The sequence below is a fragment of the Cucurbita pepo genome, chromosome LG14, assembly GCF_002806865.2.
Source record: "Cucurbita pepo subsp. pepo cultivar mu-cu-16 chromosome LG14, ASM280686v2, whole genome shotgun sequence".
In the NCBI taxonomy this organism is placed as follows: Eukaryota; Viridiplantae; Streptophyta; class Magnoliopsida; order Cucurbitales; family Cucurbitaceae; genus Cucurbita; species Cucurbita pepo.
This window is the reverse complement of record NC_036651.1, coordinates 5,061,878-5,082,335: the sequence shown is the minus strand read 5'-3', so window position 1 is coordinate 5,082,335 and position 20,458 is coordinate 5,061,878. Positions and strand designations below refer to the sequence as shown.

Genomic DNA, 20,458 nt, shown 5'->3' with positions numbered 1-20,458 from the left:
ATACCATTCATTCAACTAAGTCAATAGTAAAACCAACAAAATCCAACTCTCTCAAAAGGGAGAGCAAATGTTATGAGTGAAAAATAGTAATAGATTAAATACGAAATTCATAGAGACTCAAGACATCAATTACCCAAAATTAGAGTGAGAAAGAACCTAAGAGATAGTTTAACCGCACCCAAGAGGGTGGTTCGATTACCAAAGACCTACCTCCTTGGGGATCAGCTTAGAGTCCTACACGTTACTCATTTTACAAAAACACATGTTACACATAATACGAAAGATATCGACCTACTCAATCTTCTATTACGTTACAAAACAAACTCAAAAAAGTTGAGAGAAAGCGATATTCAATCATACTCACAAATATATTACTTTCTAATATCCAAAACATTCACAAACTCAATACTAACACGAGCATCCAAGTGTATAACTCGACAGTAGACCAAGCACGATTGTTTTTACCTTGCACGAAAGTTGAACATCCATTATAAAATTTCAATTTCCATTCAGACGAAGAATGATTGTAATCGAAACAATTGTTTTGTTTGAATCATAATGATGAAAAATTGAGAAGAAAATCGGATAAACGCGTTGAACAAATTAGTAATAAAAAAAAAGAGATATCAATGACCCAAATGGGTCCCCATGATAGTTGCTTAAAATACTCGGTTTTCACACCACATTCCCCTCTCTCTTCGCCTCTATAAGTTCTCTTACATTCCATTAAGGAAACCAAAAGGAACAAGAACAATGGGTTCCCAACTCTTGTTCTTCTTCATCTTCTCATTGCTCTCAATTTCCTCCATTTCGGAATCTGCCTTAGTGCCTGCAGTCTATGTGTTCGGAGACTCATTAGTCGACGTTGGAAATAATAACCATTTGAAGCTTTCAATAGCCAAGGCCAACTTTCCCCACAACGGAATTGATTTTCCGACCAAAAAGCCGACCGGGAGATTCTCTAATGGCAAGAATGCTGCGGATTATATTGGTATGTCCGACNTTTTTTTTTTTTTTTTTTTTTTTTTTTTCCTTTATGTGAAGATAAACACACCCAAGAGAGAGAACTAGAAGAGGCTGGATATATTCTCTTCCTGTCATTTTCAAGATATTTAAAACTGAAAAAAGATGAAAGAGAAGAAGGAATAGCCTCATATATAAATAAATTAGTGTTTTATAATTAAATTGGGGAGGAGAAGGAAAGCCTCGTTCAGAGGAAACTCGAAAGGAAAAGCTCAAAAAGAACCATGTTTGTTAGCGGTGAGATTGGACCGTTACAAATCGTATTAGAGCTAGACACTGCCATATGCCAACGAGGAGGCAAGCCCCAAAGGGGTGGACATGAGACAGTGTGTCAGTAAAGACACTGGCCCGAAAGAGGGGTGAATTGGAGAGTCCCACATTGATCGGAGAAGAGTTCGAGTGCCAACGAGGACGCTGGGCACCGAAGGGGGTGGATTGTGAAATCCCACATCAACTGGGGAGAAGAACAAAACATTTTTTATAAGGGTGTGAAAACCTCTCCCTACCAAACACGTTTTAAAAACCTTGAGGGAAAGCTCAAAAGGGAAAGCGTAGAGAGAACAATATCTCCTAGCGGTAAGCTTAGGCTGTTACATAGAATTTTGGTTTTAAGCTAGTACGTATAGCGTTGTGGGTTATTTTTCTTCAAAATTCAAGTACCAATACAATCCTAAAATGCGAGCGAAAAGTCATTGATGGTACCCAAAAATCGGTCGAACAAAAATTGATCGGAAGCCCAACTATTTTGAGATATTGGTTGTGGATCATACATATCAAAATCATGGAACGAGCATTAGGAGCATAGTCAGCTTTTTACAACTCATAAGCTTGTTGAATTAAAGCTTTTAACGTGGCAAATTCTTCTTTGTTTTCTTAATGGATGGTTAAAGTGGACTAGAAACAAAATGGTAGCCCTACTGTATGCCAAACTGTATTACTCTAAACTTAAAACCCACAAAACGGGAGCCCACGTGTTCATGTGCATTCACGAAACGAACATGTGATGCTCATATCATATCAAACTTCCTTTTTTTTCTTTATAAACAATATTTTAATAGTATTGTATCCCACGACATGTCTAAATAACACATACGTGGCTGAATTAATTATGCTAATTATCCATAAAATATATGTTTAAATTTTTTTCAATTTTGATATAAAAAAATGAAAATTTGGACAGCTGAGAAGGTGGGGTTGCCGACTTCGCCGCCATATCTGTCTCTCATATCCAAGTTCAGAAAGGTTATCAACACCAAACCCTTTAAGACAGGCGTAAGCTTCGCTTCGGGTGGTGCGGGAATCTTTAACGAAACAAATGACCTTTTTGTAAGTTCCTTATCTCGTATCTAATACATTTTTGAACTTTCAATCTCGTATAATAGATCTTCGAATCTATTTGACATGAGTGGTGTAACATGTTTAAGAATTTATTAGGTCAAATTAGAAGATAATTTGTGTTTTGGTTTATTGGATTTTTTTAGAAGCAATCGGTGGCGATGGACCAACAAATTGAGTATTATTCGTTGGTGTATCAAAAGCTGGTTGTAGAGCTGGGATTGTCTGCAGCGCAAGCACACCTCTCCAAATCTCTGTTTACCGTTGTGATTGGAAGCAATGACATCTTTGGCTATCATGAGTCGTCTGATTTGCGTAAAAAGTACTCCCCACAGCAATACGTGGAGTCCATGGCCTCCACTCTCAAGTCCCAGCTTAAGGTAATATCTTTTTTATGGAAATGAGTGGCTGTGATTTCGTGCAACCTTTTTCCTTTTCTTATAAGATAAAAAGAAAGTACATAAGATAAGATTTGAATGGCCCTTGTTTCACTATGATGAATATTTTGTTGGATATAACCGGTTAGTAATCATAGATTTCGAGAATGGTATGATATTATCGACTTTGAGCATAAACTTTGGTGGGCTTGCTTTGGGCTTCCCAAAACATCTCATACGAGATGAATTTTTTATGAACCCAAGATCATTCTCTAAATTAGCTAACGTAGGACTCCCTCTCCAGCAATCCTCAATAATCCTCCCCTCGAACAAAGTACACTATAGAGCCTCCCCTAAGGCCTATGGAGCCATTGAACAACCTCCCCTTAATCTCGACTCCTTCTCTAGAGTCCTCGAACAAAGTACACCATTTGTTCGACACTTGAGTCACTTTTGACTACACCTTTGAGACTCACAATTTATTTGTTTGACATTTGATGATTCTATTGACATGACTAAGTTAAGGGCATGAATCTGATATCATGTTAGAAATCACAGATCTCCACGATGGTATGATATTGTCCACTTTGAGAATGAACTCTCATGACTTTGCTTTGGGCTTCCCCAAAAAGACCTCGTACCAATGGATATGTATTCCTTACTTATGAACTCAGGATCATTCTCTAAATTAGCCACATCGAAATATATCAAAATAAACAAAGGAAGCAAAAAGGACAACACGAACATGAGGGGAGGGATCTTTTAAAACAAAGAAACCTTAAGCACTTAGCTTTTCAATTTTCTCTATTGTTGTCGTGAAATTGGCATACATCTCGTGAATGTTTATAATAAAAAAAACACAACTAGTTTCTTAAACTTTCTCCTCAAGTTAAATACCACTAATAATCTTCTTTCTCTCGTTAAAACGACAGCGATTATATGGGTATGGAGCAAGAAAATACGTGGTGACAGGAATAGGATTAGTGGGGTGCACTCCATCGCAAAGGAAGAGGAGCAAAACAGGCGAATGCGACGAGGAAGTCAATAGCTGGGCAGCACAGTACAATGTGGCTCTAAAATCAATGCTGCAAACCCTCAAAATGGAGCTCAACAACAATATTTCCTTCACCTACTTCGAAGTGTATGCAGTCATGTCCGACTTCATTCGTTCACCATCTTCATTCGGTAATAAACTCACTCTCCTCTCCTAAAAAATCATGACCTCCACGATGGTATGATATTGTCCACTTTGAGCACAAGCTTCAGTGGCCTTACTTTTAGTTTCCGAAAAGACCTCATACCAATAGAGATGTATTCACTCCCAACGATCCTCGACACTTCTAACCTTATTTTATGATATCAGGATTCACGGAGATTAGAAGTGCTTGTTGTGGGCATGGGCATTTGAATGCAGACCTTCCATGCTTACCAATTGCGGCGTTTTGCTCAAATAGAAACAGTCATTTGTTTTGGGACCTCTATCATCCTACACAAGAAGCAAGCCGCATGCTTGCTGATTACATATTCAATGGTCCATTTACATACCCAATCAATGTCAACCAACTCATTGCTCTATGATTCTACACACAAAAAACAAGTGAGCCCTAAATGTATTGCTATATCTCTTTTGATGTAGAGGACAAAATAAATGAGTGTCTCATCATAATTCTTAATTAACTTGTTTCTTATTGTTTGTTTTATGGAAATCGTGGTTACTAAATTAGAAATACAAGGTCTAATGTCCAAACTACCGACTTAGAACTCGTTAACATATGTATGCTCACATTAATTCAAGAGCAGAAGAACGAAAATAAGCAAGTTACAAACTCGAACGGTTAAAAACAACTTTGCTTTTGTAGGGAGTACTCCTAAAAATTGAATTACAAAGCTATACATTACCATAAGCTATGTACAACATTACCATAAGCTATGTACAGTTGAGAATTATTGAGAAGATTAGTCTGATGAGATATATTTGGTATATATTAAGAGTAGTTTGATGAGATATATTTGGTATATATATAAACTATATTTGGTAAAGATGGGATATATATATATATATATGATAGATTATATAAATCTTTCACAGCTATATTTAGTAAATTGAATCCTATATATAGCTTATCAAATGTATTTTTATTCAAATTGTCCTTTGGTTGTGTACATACCTGAAAGTCATGCCATTTCATAGTCGACATACTTGAAGTTATGTCATTTGGTGGGGTACATTCCAGAAGTTATGTCTTTTGGGGTGTATCAATAAAACCTTTAACCAATCCAACTTAGCTTGAAGGCTAAAGACCCTTAAAAATAGAGATTCCATTTGAGCTTGTTTTGGAAAGATGGCTAAGAACCCATGGAATCTCTTGGAAAGAAGGCTAAGGACCCTTGGAAATAGAGATTCCATTTGAGTTTGTTTTGGAAAGATGGCCTAAGGACCCTTGGAAATAGAGATTCCATTTGAGCTTGTTTTGGAAAGATTATTGAATATGGGCATTTTTTTTTATAGGATTGAAATTGGCAATTGATTCTTGGTATGGTAAGGAACATTTTCTTGGATTTTATGTCTTAAAACTCATAGTTTTGTAAACAAAAACATATTCTATTTTCAATAAAGTTATTATTATTGAATAAATTGAACTTTACGATTATTAATCTAAATCCAATAAATTAAGAATACTCTGACTATAGTATGATTACTTGAACTATATGTAGAGACATAAGAGTGGATCAAGTTCAAGTATATAGTTAAAATGATCTATAGTATGGGGATAAAGCTGAGTACTTTATCCTGGGGACACTATGGATGCAGTCCACTTTTGTATATGACATAAACGATGTGATCACTAAATTGTACATGTGGAGACATGTGAGTGGGGGCGTCCTATGCAATGAGTATTGCATAAGATCGGACCATGAAGAAAACCACTCTCACTTTATAATGTCGTTTACTGTTGAGACTGATTTTCTTTTCATTCGATAACCTAGGTAACTCGGTTTTAATCCTGAGCTAACCATGAACTCCTGTTTATTCGGAATTATCCTTAGATTTGCATGGGTGAGAGTGGCTCTAGTTCGCCGACTCAATAGGCCTCCCATTTCAGGGGTAAGACTGGGTGAATGGCTGGGGACGTGGGGTGCAAGACGGAATTCACTCCTACCCACTTTTAGGGATAGAAGAAAGGTAGTTCCCTTAAGCACTGACTCCAGGTCTTGAACAAGGGGCCCCACCCTCTCATTGGCCTGAGAGGGATTCGGTTTACTGGTTGGACCACAAACCAATTGTTCATTAGAGGATCAGTGAGACATAAGGAACAAGAAGTAACTTTAGGGGTAAAACGGTAAATTGACCCAACTCTAGTTACGAACAACCTGTGAAGGATCGACTTACTAATCATGGTTATATCAAATGGACAGAAATATATCTATAGTGAGGGGAGTGCAACTACTAGGCTATAGTGGAGTGTCCTAGTAGTTAACGAATGTTGGTTAACAAGGTTAATGAGTTTAATCGGTTAATCTTGGATCGTTGGAGCCCATGATCTATAGGTCCATTAGGTCCCTCTACTAGCTCATATCGGACTAAACCATAGAACAGTGTGACGAGTGAGTTCAAAGTGTTCGAACTCAAATTAGGGAATATGCGCTACATATATATACGATATATTTAACCGCATTTTTGTTTTATTTACAAATTAAACAAAAAGAGAGAATTTGAGATATTTAAATAAGTTTTAAATTTTTTAACCAAATATGTGTCTGATTGAGATTGGCTTTGAGTTAATATTAAATATTAATTAAATAGTTTAATTAATTATTTAATATTACTTCAATTTGAAATTAATTATTCAAATTAATTGTTGAATTAAAATGAAGAAAGTCAAAATGTTGACCTCATCTAATGGAAAAATCGATGTCAGTGGAATTTCCAGGTGTCAAAATTTGGTTTAACAAACTTGCAGGTCAAATAAACCCCACAAGTTTGAGTTCTAATCTTGAAGCTAGGGTTGGAAGAGGAGCATCTTTGTAAAAGAATGGATAGTAATATTGAAAAACAAGATCCCACTACATGAGAAAGATCTAGACTCGTTTACAATTTCAGTATAAATAGGAGGGAAGGAACTAGGGCGAGCACTCTATGATTTGGGGGGCGAGCATCAACTTAATGTCTCTATCCATTTATACGAAGTTAGGCAATGGTGAGGTTAGACCAATTACAGTCACCATCCAACTAGCAAATCGATCCCTCCCNGGAAATAGAGATTCCATTTGAGCTTGTTTTGGAAAGATTATTGAATATGGGCATTTTTTTTTATAGGATTGAAATTGGCAATTGATTCTTGGTATGGTAAGGAACATTTTCTTGGATTTTATGTCTTAAAACTCATAGNAGTCACCATCCAACTAGCAAATCGATCCCTCCCTTACCCAGAATGTTGTTTCGTTCTCCTCCCCAACCAATGTGGGATATCACNACTATAGTATGATTACTTGAACTATATGTAGAGACATAAGAGTGGATCAAGTTCAAGTATATAGTTAAAATGATCTATAGTATGGGGATAAAGCTGAGTACTTTATCCTGGGGACACTATGGATGCAGTCCACTTTTGTATATGACNCATCAATAACTACTACAGAATGTTCGCCCAGCCAGAAAAGGCTCAAAAGGTGTGCGAACCGACTGATAGGTTCATACTCGCATGTGTGGACCGTGTGTAGAAAAGTAAATACACATCCAATTGTCCACTTAGGACAGCCGTCGTAGGAAAATAGACTAATATGATAGGTCACACTCATGATTGTATATGTTTGCATCTAACCCTAATATTTCAAGCAAAGGTCTCACTCATGTATGTGTTTGCATCTAACCCCAGTATTATAAGTTAACCCCAATGTTATAGGTCCCACTCATGGGTCACTTATTGAGTATTTCTTAAAATACTCAAGTCACGTGCTAGTTTTATTTCAGGCAAAAGCAAGGCATCCCTATACAACTGACGACGACATCGTAATTCGAGACTATAGCACATGTATAGAGTAGTTGTANTCTACTAGCTCATATCGGACTAAACCATAGAACAGTGTGACGAGTGAGTTCAAAGTGTTCGAACTCAAATTAGGGAATATGCGCTACATATATATACGATATATTTAACCGCATTTTTGTTTTATTTACAAATTAAACAAAAAGAGAGAATTTGAGATATTTAAATAAGTTTTAAATTTTTTAACCAAATATGTGTCTGATTGAGATTGGCTTTGAGTTAATATTAAATATTAATTAAATAGTTTAATTAATTATTTAATATTACTTCAATTTGAAATTAATTATTCAAATTAATTGTTGAATTAAAATGAAGAAAGTCAAAATGTTGACCTCATCTAATGGAAAAATCGATGTCAGTGGAATTTCCAGGTGTCAAAATTTGGTTTAACAAACTTGCAGGTCAAATAAACCCCACAAGTTTGAGTTCTAATCTTGAAGCTAGGGTTGGAAGAGGAGCATCTTTGTAAAAGAATGGATAGTAATATTGAAAAACAAGATCCCACTACATGAGAAAGATCTAGACTCGTTTACAATTTCAGTATAAATAGGAGGGAAGGAACTAGGGCGAGCACTCTATGATTTGGGGGGCGAGCATCAACTTAATGTCTCTATCCATTTATACGAAGTTAGGCAATGGTGAGGTTAGACCAATTACAGTCACCATCCAACTAGCAAATCGATCCCTCCCTTACCCAGAATGTTGTTTCGTTCTCCTCCCCAACCAATGTGGGATATCACAAGGTTTCCACACCCTTATAAAGGGTGTTCCGTTCTCCTCCCCAACCAATGTGAGATATCACAAAGGTGAGAAGTGGGGCGTTGGCCTCCACTACAGAAGGGAGATCCCTCACTTCAATTTAGCATCCCACTTGAACTCAACATTTTCGCTGATCTGACTTGGGTCTGATATGCTTGAACCCTTTCCTCGTTTCAATTCTTAGGAAGCGTTTAAGGTTAGTATGGTACCTCTTAGGTAGTTTAAATTTTTGGAGTAAGTTTGAAGTATCTATGCATAATTAGGCAAAACTAAGTGAGCCAATTCTCATAGTAAAATTCTAATTTACAATGTTGGACTCCTTAAGTAGAATTAAATTTCAGAGATTAGCGTTAAGTCAGCATCGAGGGGTCGTAGTAGCTTCGGCCTAGGCCAACTAAGTAAGTGGTCTTACTATCATTTTGGTTAAAAGTTGATGTTTGTATGATGACATGTGCCCTGTGGTTTTGCACGTATATATGTTTGATATGTGTGATATATTTATGAAACGATATGACTATGATATATTTATATGAATATGACATGTTAACGAAACGATATGACTGTGGTCTGTTATGTACATGATATGATATATGTTATGGTATGATGCATTTGACGATATGTTTTTGTACATGATATATACGTTATGATATGATATGTGCATGATATGAATTGATACATTCAAATACATGATAAGTTTATGATATGACATATGTGCGACATGAATGATATATGATATGATTGACAAGCAAATGGTAAATTGGAATTATGTACCACCCCGATATACAGCTAGAGATTATGATAAATAAATAAATAAATAAATAAATAAATAAATATATATATATATATATATATATATAAGAAAAACGCTAGACGAGTTGTAATACATGATAATGAAAAAGGATAAATGTTGGGAACTCATGCATTATCGTGTGTTCATTCGTCGGGGGATACCCTTCTCCTTTTACGATAATATGGACTCGTATGTTATGAGGCAGGAAAACGATCATTATGTTTACCGTAATGTTGCTATGACGGCCGCTATTCCTAACAGGTGTTCGACATCAATAACTACTACAGAATGTTCGCCCAGCCAGAAAAGGCTCAAAAGGTGTGCGAACCGACTGATAGGTTCATACTCGCATGTGTGGACCGTGTGTAGAAAAGTAAATACACATCCAATTGTCCACTTAGGACAGCCGTCGTAGGAAAATAGACTAATATGATAGGTCACACTCATGATTGTATATGTTTGCATCTAACCCTAATATTTCAAGCAAAGGTCTCACTCATGTATGTGTTTGCATCTAACCCCAGTATTATAAGTTAACCCCAATGTTATAGGTCCCACTCATGGGTCACTTATTGAGTATTTCTTAAAATACTCAAGTCACGTGCTAGTTTTATTTCAGGCAAAAGCAAGGCATCCCTATACAACTGACGACGACATCGTAATTCGAGACTATAGCACATGTATAGAGTAGTTGTACGTAATTTCTTAGACTTAGGTTAGAATATGGTGTTTTTAATTTTAATACTTATTTATTTCATTTAATATTTCGTTGTGTCGTTTTAAAGATATTTTTGAACCTTTATTGGAATAGGCATGAATCAAGAATTGGGTAGAAATTACAAAACTACCTTTATTGCACCTTTTACCTGATTTCATGGTTTTAATGAACACCAAATGACATTTTACTTATTTTCTAAAAAATCATTCATGAAAAGATGTAGAACTTATTCATGAGATTATAAAAAGATGATACGTTTACGACTTTTATGCTTGAATTTGGGCTTATGAACCTTACAATATGACAATGCCTAGGTTATAGTTATAAGAAAGAACCTTAAAGCTATAACTTATAAACCTAAGGTTAAAGAACCATGTCAAACCTATCATGACACTTATATTTTTTTTACTCACGAAGGTGGAGACAATGAACTCAAAACCAAGAACTTAAGCACCCATACTTAGGATTGCGAATTCAAAATCATACGACGAAGATCCTCAACATAGAAACTATATTTAAGAACTTATCACTCATGACTAGAACCTAAGGATTAAGGTCCTTAAAACAAAAATCAAGACATGTCTTATGATTAAGATAAGAACACAGTACCCTAGCAACCACCACAGATATTGAGCCTACAAGGAAGCTACTTAACGAATTTTATACTCACTTTAGTTTTCACATATTTTTTTTAAGGTTACTTGTTCTATTGAAGTAGTCAATGAGGATAGAAATTTTGGGTAACGCCATTCACTTGGATGATGATAAGAAAGAGGTTCATGCATAATTAGCTTAATAATATCCAAGCCCCCAAGTTTGAGTTAAGCCCTTAATGTTCCAAATGTTGTGAACCATTGGACAATTTTACAATTTAACTTCATCAGTTGATCAACCTCTACCCCTCAAGTCTTTCTTACAAAGAAAGATGTAGTAAGGTTGAATTTATTTGATGATGAAACTCTGAATGAAGCATAGGAGAGATTTAAATAATATCGCATCATGGAATACCTAGTTGTATTGGGTTTTACCTAAGGACTTGCCAAAGGATGAACTCATAGGGAGAGAGAAGCATGGAAGAACAAAGTGTAACACTCAACCTCCATGTATTGGAGTGTTTTAATTTTAAATGGATCGAGAATTTGGAGTGATGAAGAAGGGAAAGTTGGCCCTACTTAGGAAGGAAATAACAAAAAATAATAATAATATTGAATTAATTCGAAAAGAAAATGGCAAATTTGGTTTGGAACGGTAGCAATTCAAATGTATTTGGTTGGAAATTGTTCTCGATTGAAATATGTGGAAACAAATAACTAAAGCAGAAGAACAACTTGAGAAGAGTGAACTTTTTTGATATGATAAGGAATCACTATAAGAGGAGTAAGATTCGGATTACCTTGTTGATCGAATATCTCAAGGCAAGAACATTGTTTAAGAAACGAATCACTCCACAAGCAAGATCGATCATGTCTTGTTTGAATAATTCTTGTTGATCAAATATCTCAACGCAAGAACACTTGTTTGAGATTTGAATCACTCTACAAGTAAGATTAATCATGTCGAGTTTGAATGATTCTACATTCAACCTAAATTACATAGAATTGTAAAGAAACTTAGTCATTGGCTAAAGGAAGCACAAATGCTACTCTTACTATATTTTCCAAGTTTGCTTGCAAATACAACATACATGGCTAGCCTCAAAATGAAACTATTAAAGTGGTGAAACATTCATACTTAATAATCATAATAATTAATTGTAATTTAAAGTAAATAAAAAATCTTAAAATATATTAATGAAATACAATAACTCTAAATTACTCTAAATTGTAATCTACCCAAAATTTATAACATGAAATTTCATTTTTCTTCAATGTGGCATGAATTGAAATATCTTTTAATAATTTCAACAATATTTTCTTCACTACATTGAAATATATGGTATGACTGATGTCTCTTGGTTCATATCATTTTGAATAGAGGAACCTTGAGAAGGAGCTCTACCGTCCTAGGTTGAGGAGCACAAAAAACCAAGCAATCATTAAAGCTCACCTTGGTAAGGATTAGAGGTTTAGGCATTTTATTCAAGCCAAATTCGAATTTCTAACCTATACCAAAAGATTTTAGAGCTGAAATATGATTTTTCTCATGAATGACTTGAAGAACGATAACAATGGAAAGGTCTCAACCTATTTCTACAACTTCGTGGGAATATTTGGAGCAACTTTGAAGAAGAAAGCAAGAGCTAAATTGTTCTAGAATTCATAACCCATATGTCGTGCCCTAAGATATGAAGAATGAACCCCTAGGTGATGAGGGTAGCCAATGTTAAAGCACTCCATGATTTAGACAACTTTCGAGAACGAAGATTTCTAAGAAAGGAAGAATTCGTTATATCGTGTGGAAAAAGGGGAGAATAGGAGATAAAGGAAACAAAGGAAGGAAATGAAACTCTAGAGTAAACCTTGTTAGTTTTCATGCACCACATTCTCTTTTTCACGAATTTCTAATCCAATGTAAGAACATGATGGCCGCATAGCTTGAAAACCCTAATCAGGAGAAGATGAAATGAGAGCCTACAAGTAGGGTACATAATGAGTAATTTTATACTCACTCTTGCTACACTTCATTTTTCAAATGGATCGTAGATGGACAGTCGATAGAGAGAGCATGCAGAAGTCATACGGTTGTAGAGGGATCGTTAGATCCGAGTCATCGTACTTGTGTTTATGTTCTTTTGTTGTTTTGGAACTTGTATTTTAGAAAAAATATCACCCCCTTATACCTACAATTTACATAGTAGTGAGTGACTTGAACCCTTAAAAAGTGAGTAATTGGATGAAAAGATGCTAACCAACAAAATCAACAAAATCACATTAAATGAAAAGACGTTAACTCATTCACTAATTTAGTAGCAATTGGAGGGAAGAACCTTAAACTCTATGTTTTACAATTATTATTATTATTATTATTATTATTATTATTATTTGGAGTATAACATAGATTTGCTGCTAACCATTTTCCTAAACTTCTTGATGATTTGGCACCTACTAATAATTCTTTTAAACTAACCCATTTCCTAAACTTCCTCGTTAGTAAAGTTAAGGTAACGATTCCAGTTTTTAGAATAAAATCAAATCAAATAAAAATAAAAAAAATAATTAAATGATCTCATGTAATCAGTCTAAAAATAGAGGGATTTCTTGCTAGACATTTATTGCCTAATAAAAACATTCCTCTTTCTGTAAGTTTCCTTATCCTAAAACCCTAGAATGCCTTATTGGGAAATGTCTTGGGATTATTTTCCCTTGAAAACGATTTTTGCTCTCCAAACTTGTTTGTGTTTTCGAGGGTGTTTGAGAGTACGGGAAAATCGAGAGTGTTAGCCAAGAAAACGTGTGGGTTGGTTCTCTGGGTGGTTTTCTTGTTCGGCGAGCTCTCGAAATCCATTGCATTACTATTTTGGAGGAAGAGTGGAAGTTAGCATCGACGTCGGAATCGCTGCGTCGAAGAAGGCAAATCGTCGGAAGCGAAGGAGGAGGACGCCACGTGACCGTCATCGAAAACATAGGAGATCGTGTCATCAGCAGTGGTGGCACATTAGATTAGGGTTTTTGTGAGGGTTCGGGCAAAGAAGACGCAGAGTCGGGTCGGGTTTCAGCCTCTGAACTAGCCCACGAACGAATGCGGGCCCATGCGTTTCGGCCCAACACGGACACGCACCTGCAGTCTCGGTCTCGGCTCCCCAAGTGTGCTCTCGGCTCGACTTGACGTGTACGATGGCTCGACTCCGTCAAATCCCGCAACTTGGCTTGGTCGGCTCGGTAGCTCGACTTATTGGCTCGGTATCACTATAATATATCGATTCCAAGGTTTTTGGCCCTTCCAAAGTTATTTCTTCTCTTAGTTTTACCATCTGAGGTCAATATGGTTCCTAACAGTCAAAGACAGATTGGGTTAGGAGTTTATTTTGATAAATAGCATGAGATTTAGCTAGGGTATGTTATGAAAAGCTCCTAAGTTTTTATGTGGTTATTATAGGATGTATTTAACCGTTGGGATCAGCTTGTTGTGAGTGACTTCGGCCAAGGCCATGTGACCTTACTGTTGGAGTTAGCTTACTACGTGTTGTATGATGGTGCGTGCCCTGTGACCCTTGCATGCACCATGTTTTATTATGTGATATGACTATTGTGTGAATTAGGACTGTTTATGCTATTGAAACTAATGGATTAGGTTGACTGTGGACTGTTTACGCTATGAAAAGTTATGGATGATATTGATTGTTGATTGTTTATGCTATGAAAAGATGGTTGATCTGCTAGTATTATATGTCATGAAAAATGTTGATCGATGCCATAGATACACGTAGTATTATCGAGTCATGTCATGAGATGCTTATGCAACTGGAATGTACTTTCATATTATGTAATATGTCATGTAATGTAAGTCATGTGAGATGCCATGTAATGTAAGAAACGTATATGCGATGTTAGCAATGCTTATGTAATGTCATGTTAGATATGTTAAGGGACCTCATGCATATATGTATGTCACGTGCATCGGGATTCTTCCCCTTTATGATACGAAATAATGAATTACGATATTTATGTTCGTCATGATATGATGCAGACCCTTTTCTGTTCTGTGGTGTCCGACGACATGTAACACGTTGTGCCCGCCCAAGCCAGGCCCAGGGGGTATTTATACGAGCCCACCTGGTGGGTCCATGTATGCATACATGGGTCGTGTGTGAAGGAGTACCACACATCCAACCCTACCCGGAATAGAAAAGCGCCCAAGGTCATGTAAAGTTTATAAAAAGTTAGGTCCCGCTCATATGTTGCATATGTTTGCATTTCTAACCCCAACAGTGGGGTGACTTACTGAGTATTTCATAAAATACTCAAGCCACATGCTACCTACATTTTTCAGGTAAAGGCAAGGCGCCAATGTACGGTTGACGGCGAAGCTAAGGACATCATGGAAGTTGGAGAGGGGATATTTTTAGGAGTTTACGTTCATTTGACTGTTTTAAGTTAAAGCATTGAATATTGTTTTATTTAGATTTATTTTGAATTCAGTTGCTGAAGGTTTATTTTCGGAGATAGGTTTGTTTTTGGATTTATGAATCTTGATGGAAGACTTTGTTGTGTTTTTCTATGGTTATTTATGATGAGCTTCCGCGTAATGAATTATGTATGCATGGATGACGTCACTAATTAGGTTAGAAAATTAGGGATGTTACATCAAGTTTATACAACTTCCGCATGCCTACAAAGTTCAACCCTTGTCTTCCGCATGCCTACAAAGTTCAACCCTTGTTGGGGCCTTGGTTAAAATATATGCACGTTGCACTATAGTGTCAACATTCCTTTGTTTCTAATCAACTTCATCTTCTTCATGAGAAATTTTAATTCCACAACATGCAATTTCTTCCCCTTCTCTCTTTTGCATATGAACTTCTTCATCTTCTAAGGTACTTCTTTGTCATTCTACCCTTTTATTATTGGATAATTATTTATATTTCGGTCTACCTCTAGGACTCTTTGGTTAAGATGGCAAGTTCGATGTCCCATTTTTCTTATGTCTTGGTGGTCTTCCTCTAGGCCTCCTTGGTTGAGATAATAAGTATGATAAAGCAAATTAACTTATACCTCTAGGCCAATCGACTCAATGGTTTCTTCTCTCCATTCTTGGCGCCAATGCCAATGGAGGCTTCTGGAAGATGTTGATGGTTTTTCATTAGTATCTTATACAGGTGGTTTAGGGAACATTTTACCTTCCATCAACAGGGCTCCGTTTCTGTTGCATATCTTGAGGAACGAGCCGACTAACTTCACTATGTTATCTTCTTCTATCTTTTGACCAAGGCTAAGAATAATATTCTTCAAACTCGAGATGTAATATACCTAGAACAAGATGGATCATTTGCCTTGGATTGGTACAATTGATCTGTCACAAAGCTTCACATTTCTAATGTACTTCTCATCAATTTTTTTGAACTTTGCTCGATCATCGATCATGTGGTTGCTCACTCCGTTGTCTAGGTACCACATTTTGGGCTCCTCTTGGTTTTCTTAACCTGTAGGGAGGTTGGGCATTTTCTCACCCAATGATCAAAACGTAGCATAACATACATAGTTTTTTATTTCATTCACAACATGACATGATAGGATATCACATACATACGTAACATGACATCATACATCAACACATAGCATGTATAAACATAGCATAACATTATAGTACATGCAAGGGCCACGGGGCATGCGTAATCATACATCATAAAATTCTTCCAATTTCAACGGTAAGGTCATTTACCTTAGGAGCTTAAGATAATGTCACCAATTTATCCTTAATGAAAGTTCGATTTTGTCTTTTGAAATCCAAGTCAACCTATGTGAGCCCATGACATCAATTTCATATTCAAGCTTCGGCGAAACTATTTCTCTACATTTTGCAATGGTCCATATATTAAACTTCATGCCAACATTGGAGACTTTACATGAGTAGAGTCTTAGAATATATATATATATATATATATATATATATATACTACACTTTTTTTAATCTGACATCCTAAAGTTAACTTCATTTTCTATAGCTATATGTGTGATTCAGCTAATCGCATGAATGACACCTGTCATGTCATGTAGAGTAGTTGTTCTTCGATTTTAGTTAATCGGTCTGTCTGGGACTTGCCTAATTGTTTTGCAACGGACATGATTGTGTACTAATTTTTAAGAAGCCAACTTATCACAATCGCACTCTTGCGGCAACAAGACAACGATTGTGTAACACTTGTTCTAACTCAATGAAGAAATTCAAACTTTGCGGACAACGTCAGCGTATACTCGAGCCGCAAGTCATGTTTGCAAGAAATAATTTAGAAAACGTGAGTGAGAAAATACATTTGAAAACAGTTTGAAAGGATTAAAGAAAGCAACGTTATATGGCTATAAGAAAAAGAAAAAAAAAAACACCATGACTTAAATAACATATAACTTAGGGTACGAAGAATTGATGATTAGTCACATCACCTATAGTGAGTACATTTTGAGGTATTTTAGTCATGACAGGTGTAGGCATGATTTTGGTGACTAGACATACACCCGTATTGACACAACATGAATATTAAAGGCTTATCTAAGATGAAAGGATGTAAAAACAGTTTGAAACGGGCATGCAACATATCCTAGACAAGCATGATCAGGACATTCGACATGCAGTCATAGGGCAACACGCCTTGTACAAGCATGACCGTGACACCAAAAAAAAGATGTTTTTAGAGAATCGACCTAGTGTGACAACCTCTTGTCTCGANTACAATACAATTACAAATTTAAAAAAAAATTAAAAAAATATAATTTTGAGTTATATGTTACAAAAATTTGTTACAAATGATGTGAGTTGAATATATTCTACTCAAATCAGCGTGAATGTTTTTCTCTCTTTATTTGATTTTTTTTTGTTGAGAAAAATCTGTCGTTGGCTATTAAATAACGCTCGTATTAACAAATTAGTAAAGTTAATTTATTAGTTTATAAAATTAAAATAAAAGCAAGGGCCTCAATACTTCATGCCTCCCATTCTCCCAATCGGTGGTTTCAGTCCCACAGAAACGTGAACGTCGGAATCGGACTCTACACTCTCCATTCGCCGCCGCCGCCGCCGCCGCCGCCACCGCCTTCGGAGTCTAAGGTCTGACTTATTGCTCTCCGCCGCAGGAAGATGGAGTCCTCCGTGTTAGCGGTTGAACTCATTGTTTCCTATAATTTCAAGAACAAGAAGCTTTTAGAGGAAGCCCTCACCCACTCCTCTTACGTTGAATCTGCCTCCTATCAGCGCCTTGAGTTCATCGGCGACTCGGCTATTGGCCTCGCTTTTACCAATTACTTTTTCCTTGCGTATCCCGACCTCCAGCAGGGCCAACTCTCTTTACTTAGGGCTGCTAACATAAGCACTGAGAAGCTTGCTCGTGTTGCAGTCCGCCATGGCTTGTATCACTATGTTAGGCGCAAGGCTGTCGCTCTCGATGATAAGGTTTTCGATTTCACCTTCGATCTCTGTTTCTTTCCTTTTTGTTTNGTTTTTTTTTTTTTTTTTTTTAATTGTCTAGGTTAGAGAGTTCGTCGATTCTGTCGCCCTAGAAAACAACTCAGTTCCGTATGGTGGGTTAATGAAGGCTCCTAAAGTTCTTGCTGACATTGTAGAATCTGTGGCTGGTGCTATCTATGTAGACGTTAATTTTGATCTTCAAAGACTGTGGGTGGTAGGTTCATGGATATATTTTTGAAGTATAATTACTATTTCATTACTAGTCGAGCACCGATTAGTTTTTGTTTTTGATGTTTTGTAGATAATTAGGGGTTTGCTAGAGCCCATCTATACTCCTGAGGATCTAGAGGTAGAACCCCAACCTGTGACTGTTCTCTTTGAAGTTTGCCAAAAAAATGGGAAGCAAGTTGACATCAAAAATTGGAGTAACGGTTCCAAGACTGTTTCTAGTGTCTTTGTTGATGGTATTTTTGTTGCATCGGGTTCTTCAACACATAAAGAAATTGCAAGGCTTAATGCTGCCAGAGAAGCTCTCGCCAAATTGTCCAAAACTATGGATATCAATATTCGAACGGCTGTAACTATTGATGGTATTGATGAATCTTTTGAAATCGAAGGGGCAAAGCAGAAATTACATGATTTTTGTTGCAAGAAAAAGTGGCCAAAACCGAATTACAGGTATAATATTTTAGATGTTGCATAACTTCCATTACTCAGACTCTGAATTAGGAGGCAGTTTATCTTTTGTAATTGTAGATTTTACATTTGCAAGCCTGCACTCCAAGTTATATAGTTGCTTATTGAATTCTCAAGTAGTTTATGATGAAATGCAATTTTTTAAAATCTTCTTGTCTTATATCTTCATCAAACTACTTTCATTCTCTCTGTACGTGGAAATTTTATTTCTTCTCAAATTATAACATTCTTTTAGTGGTCATTGCTCATTAGCTGAATTGTTATTACATCTACACACTGATTTGTTTAAAATATTTGTCTCACATTCTATTGGATCTCCTCCTCGTGGATTATGTTGGTTGGATGAAAGTCCCACCTATGCTAATTTAGGGAATGATCATGGGTTTATAATCAAATAATACTATCTCCATTGATATGAGGCCCTTTTGGGGAAGCCCAAAGGAAAGTCATGAGAGCTTATGCTCAAAGTGGACAATAGCATACCATTGTGGATTCGACTAACATGGTATCAGAGCATCTAACACATTATAGTTACCCATTGGATGTATTAAATTGTATGAGTAAAGCTAAAGACCTGCGGTGAGTTTGATGTGAATGACAGTTTTGGGTTGTTGTTTGTATTATCTTGAGTCGATTTGTGGGTAATAAATAAAAACAGAGCTAACAGAGAGATCATTCACTTACCATATAGTTCTGTGACCATCATTTTTCCCTTCCTCATCCTCCTTTTTCGGATATGTTGTAGCACTAAATACTATATGGGGTTTTTTTCACCTGCAGTACTGAGAAGGATTTTGGACCTTCACATGATAAGAGATTTACTTGCTCCGTTAAAATTTCCACTTCTTCTGGGATGCTGTATATGGTGGGAGATGAGAAGTCAAGAGTAAAGGATTCAGAGAACTCTGCGGCCTCTATGATGATTCGTGCTTTACAGGAGAAAGGGTATCTCTAATGCTTTATTTATTCAATTGGACAGAATCTAGCATATTTCATGTCCAACTATTGGATCAGCTAGGAAAAATTCGTTTTCATCTTTTTTTTTTTTTTTCTTTCTTTCTTTTATACTTATTTATACAGGTAGATATCTTGTGAATCCGTAGTCTAGTTGCCTTTCTGAGTAAAACTTGTATTAAATTCAGCATTCATTCATCGACATGTAAAATTCAAGCCGACCAGTTTAGGTTGTCATGATGCAGTGTAAACCGATTGATATCGGGTCTGCTTGGTGCATATTTGGGAGCGATTTTAGAATAGGGAAATTAGAGTAGATGGATGGGGATGGTCGTAATTTATAGTATCAAATTTGGAAGATGGATTAGTTTTACATATAGTACATAGGTCTTCCATGATTTAAAAGATTAATTTGTTAACAGTTTGCAACTTCTGATTTTTAACCATCAACTTTGAATTTTTGAATCCAGTCATATGCATATGCATATGATCTGTGGATCCTTTCCATTTGAAGTTTAGATTGTTTCAAGTTCTTTTGAATACTTAAATTAATTTTACATCAAAGAGTCTTCTCGTCTTTTCTCATGTATATCATCAACACATCTCATTGATCTTCCATTGATGCTGAAAGGTTTTTATTTATTTGTTTGTTTGTTCTTCCCAGATTGGTTAGTCGAGCATTTCTCTAAATTCATGTATATTC

The 20,458-nt window shown here is 36.2% G+C and overlaps 2 protein-coding genes across 2 annotated transcripts; both read left to right on the top strand.

Annotated features, from left to right (window-relative positions):
* The first annotated feature begins 710 nt into the window (after positions 1–710).
* LOC111809855 (GDSL esterase/lipase At5g55050) lies at positions 711–4,441 on the top strand. The gene is made up of 5 exons (XM_023696310.1): positions 711–991; positions 2,204–2,349; positions 2,505–2,738; positions 3,668–3,920; positions 4,099–4,441. The coding sequence occupies exons 1-5, from the start codon at positions 754–756 to the stop codon at positions 4,311–4,313; spliced, it is 1,086 nt and encodes a 361-aa protein (XP_023552078.1). The 5' UTR covers positions 711–753; the 3' UTR covers positions 4,314–4,441.
* Positions 4,442–17,611: 13,170 nt separating this feature from the next.
* LOC111809735 (ribonuclease 3-like protein 2) lies at positions 17,612–20,034 on the top strand. Its single transcript, XM_023696135.1, has 4 exons — positions 17,612–18,090; positions 18,167–18,319; positions 18,407–18,783; positions 19,582–20,034. Exons 1-4 carry the CDS (start codon positions 17,779–17,781, stop codon positions 19,754–19,756), a joined length of 1,017 nt encoding a protein of 338 aa, XP_023551903.1. The 5' UTR covers positions 17,612–17,778; the 3' UTR covers positions 19,757–20,034.
* Positions 20,035–20,458: the final 424 nt, after the last annotated feature.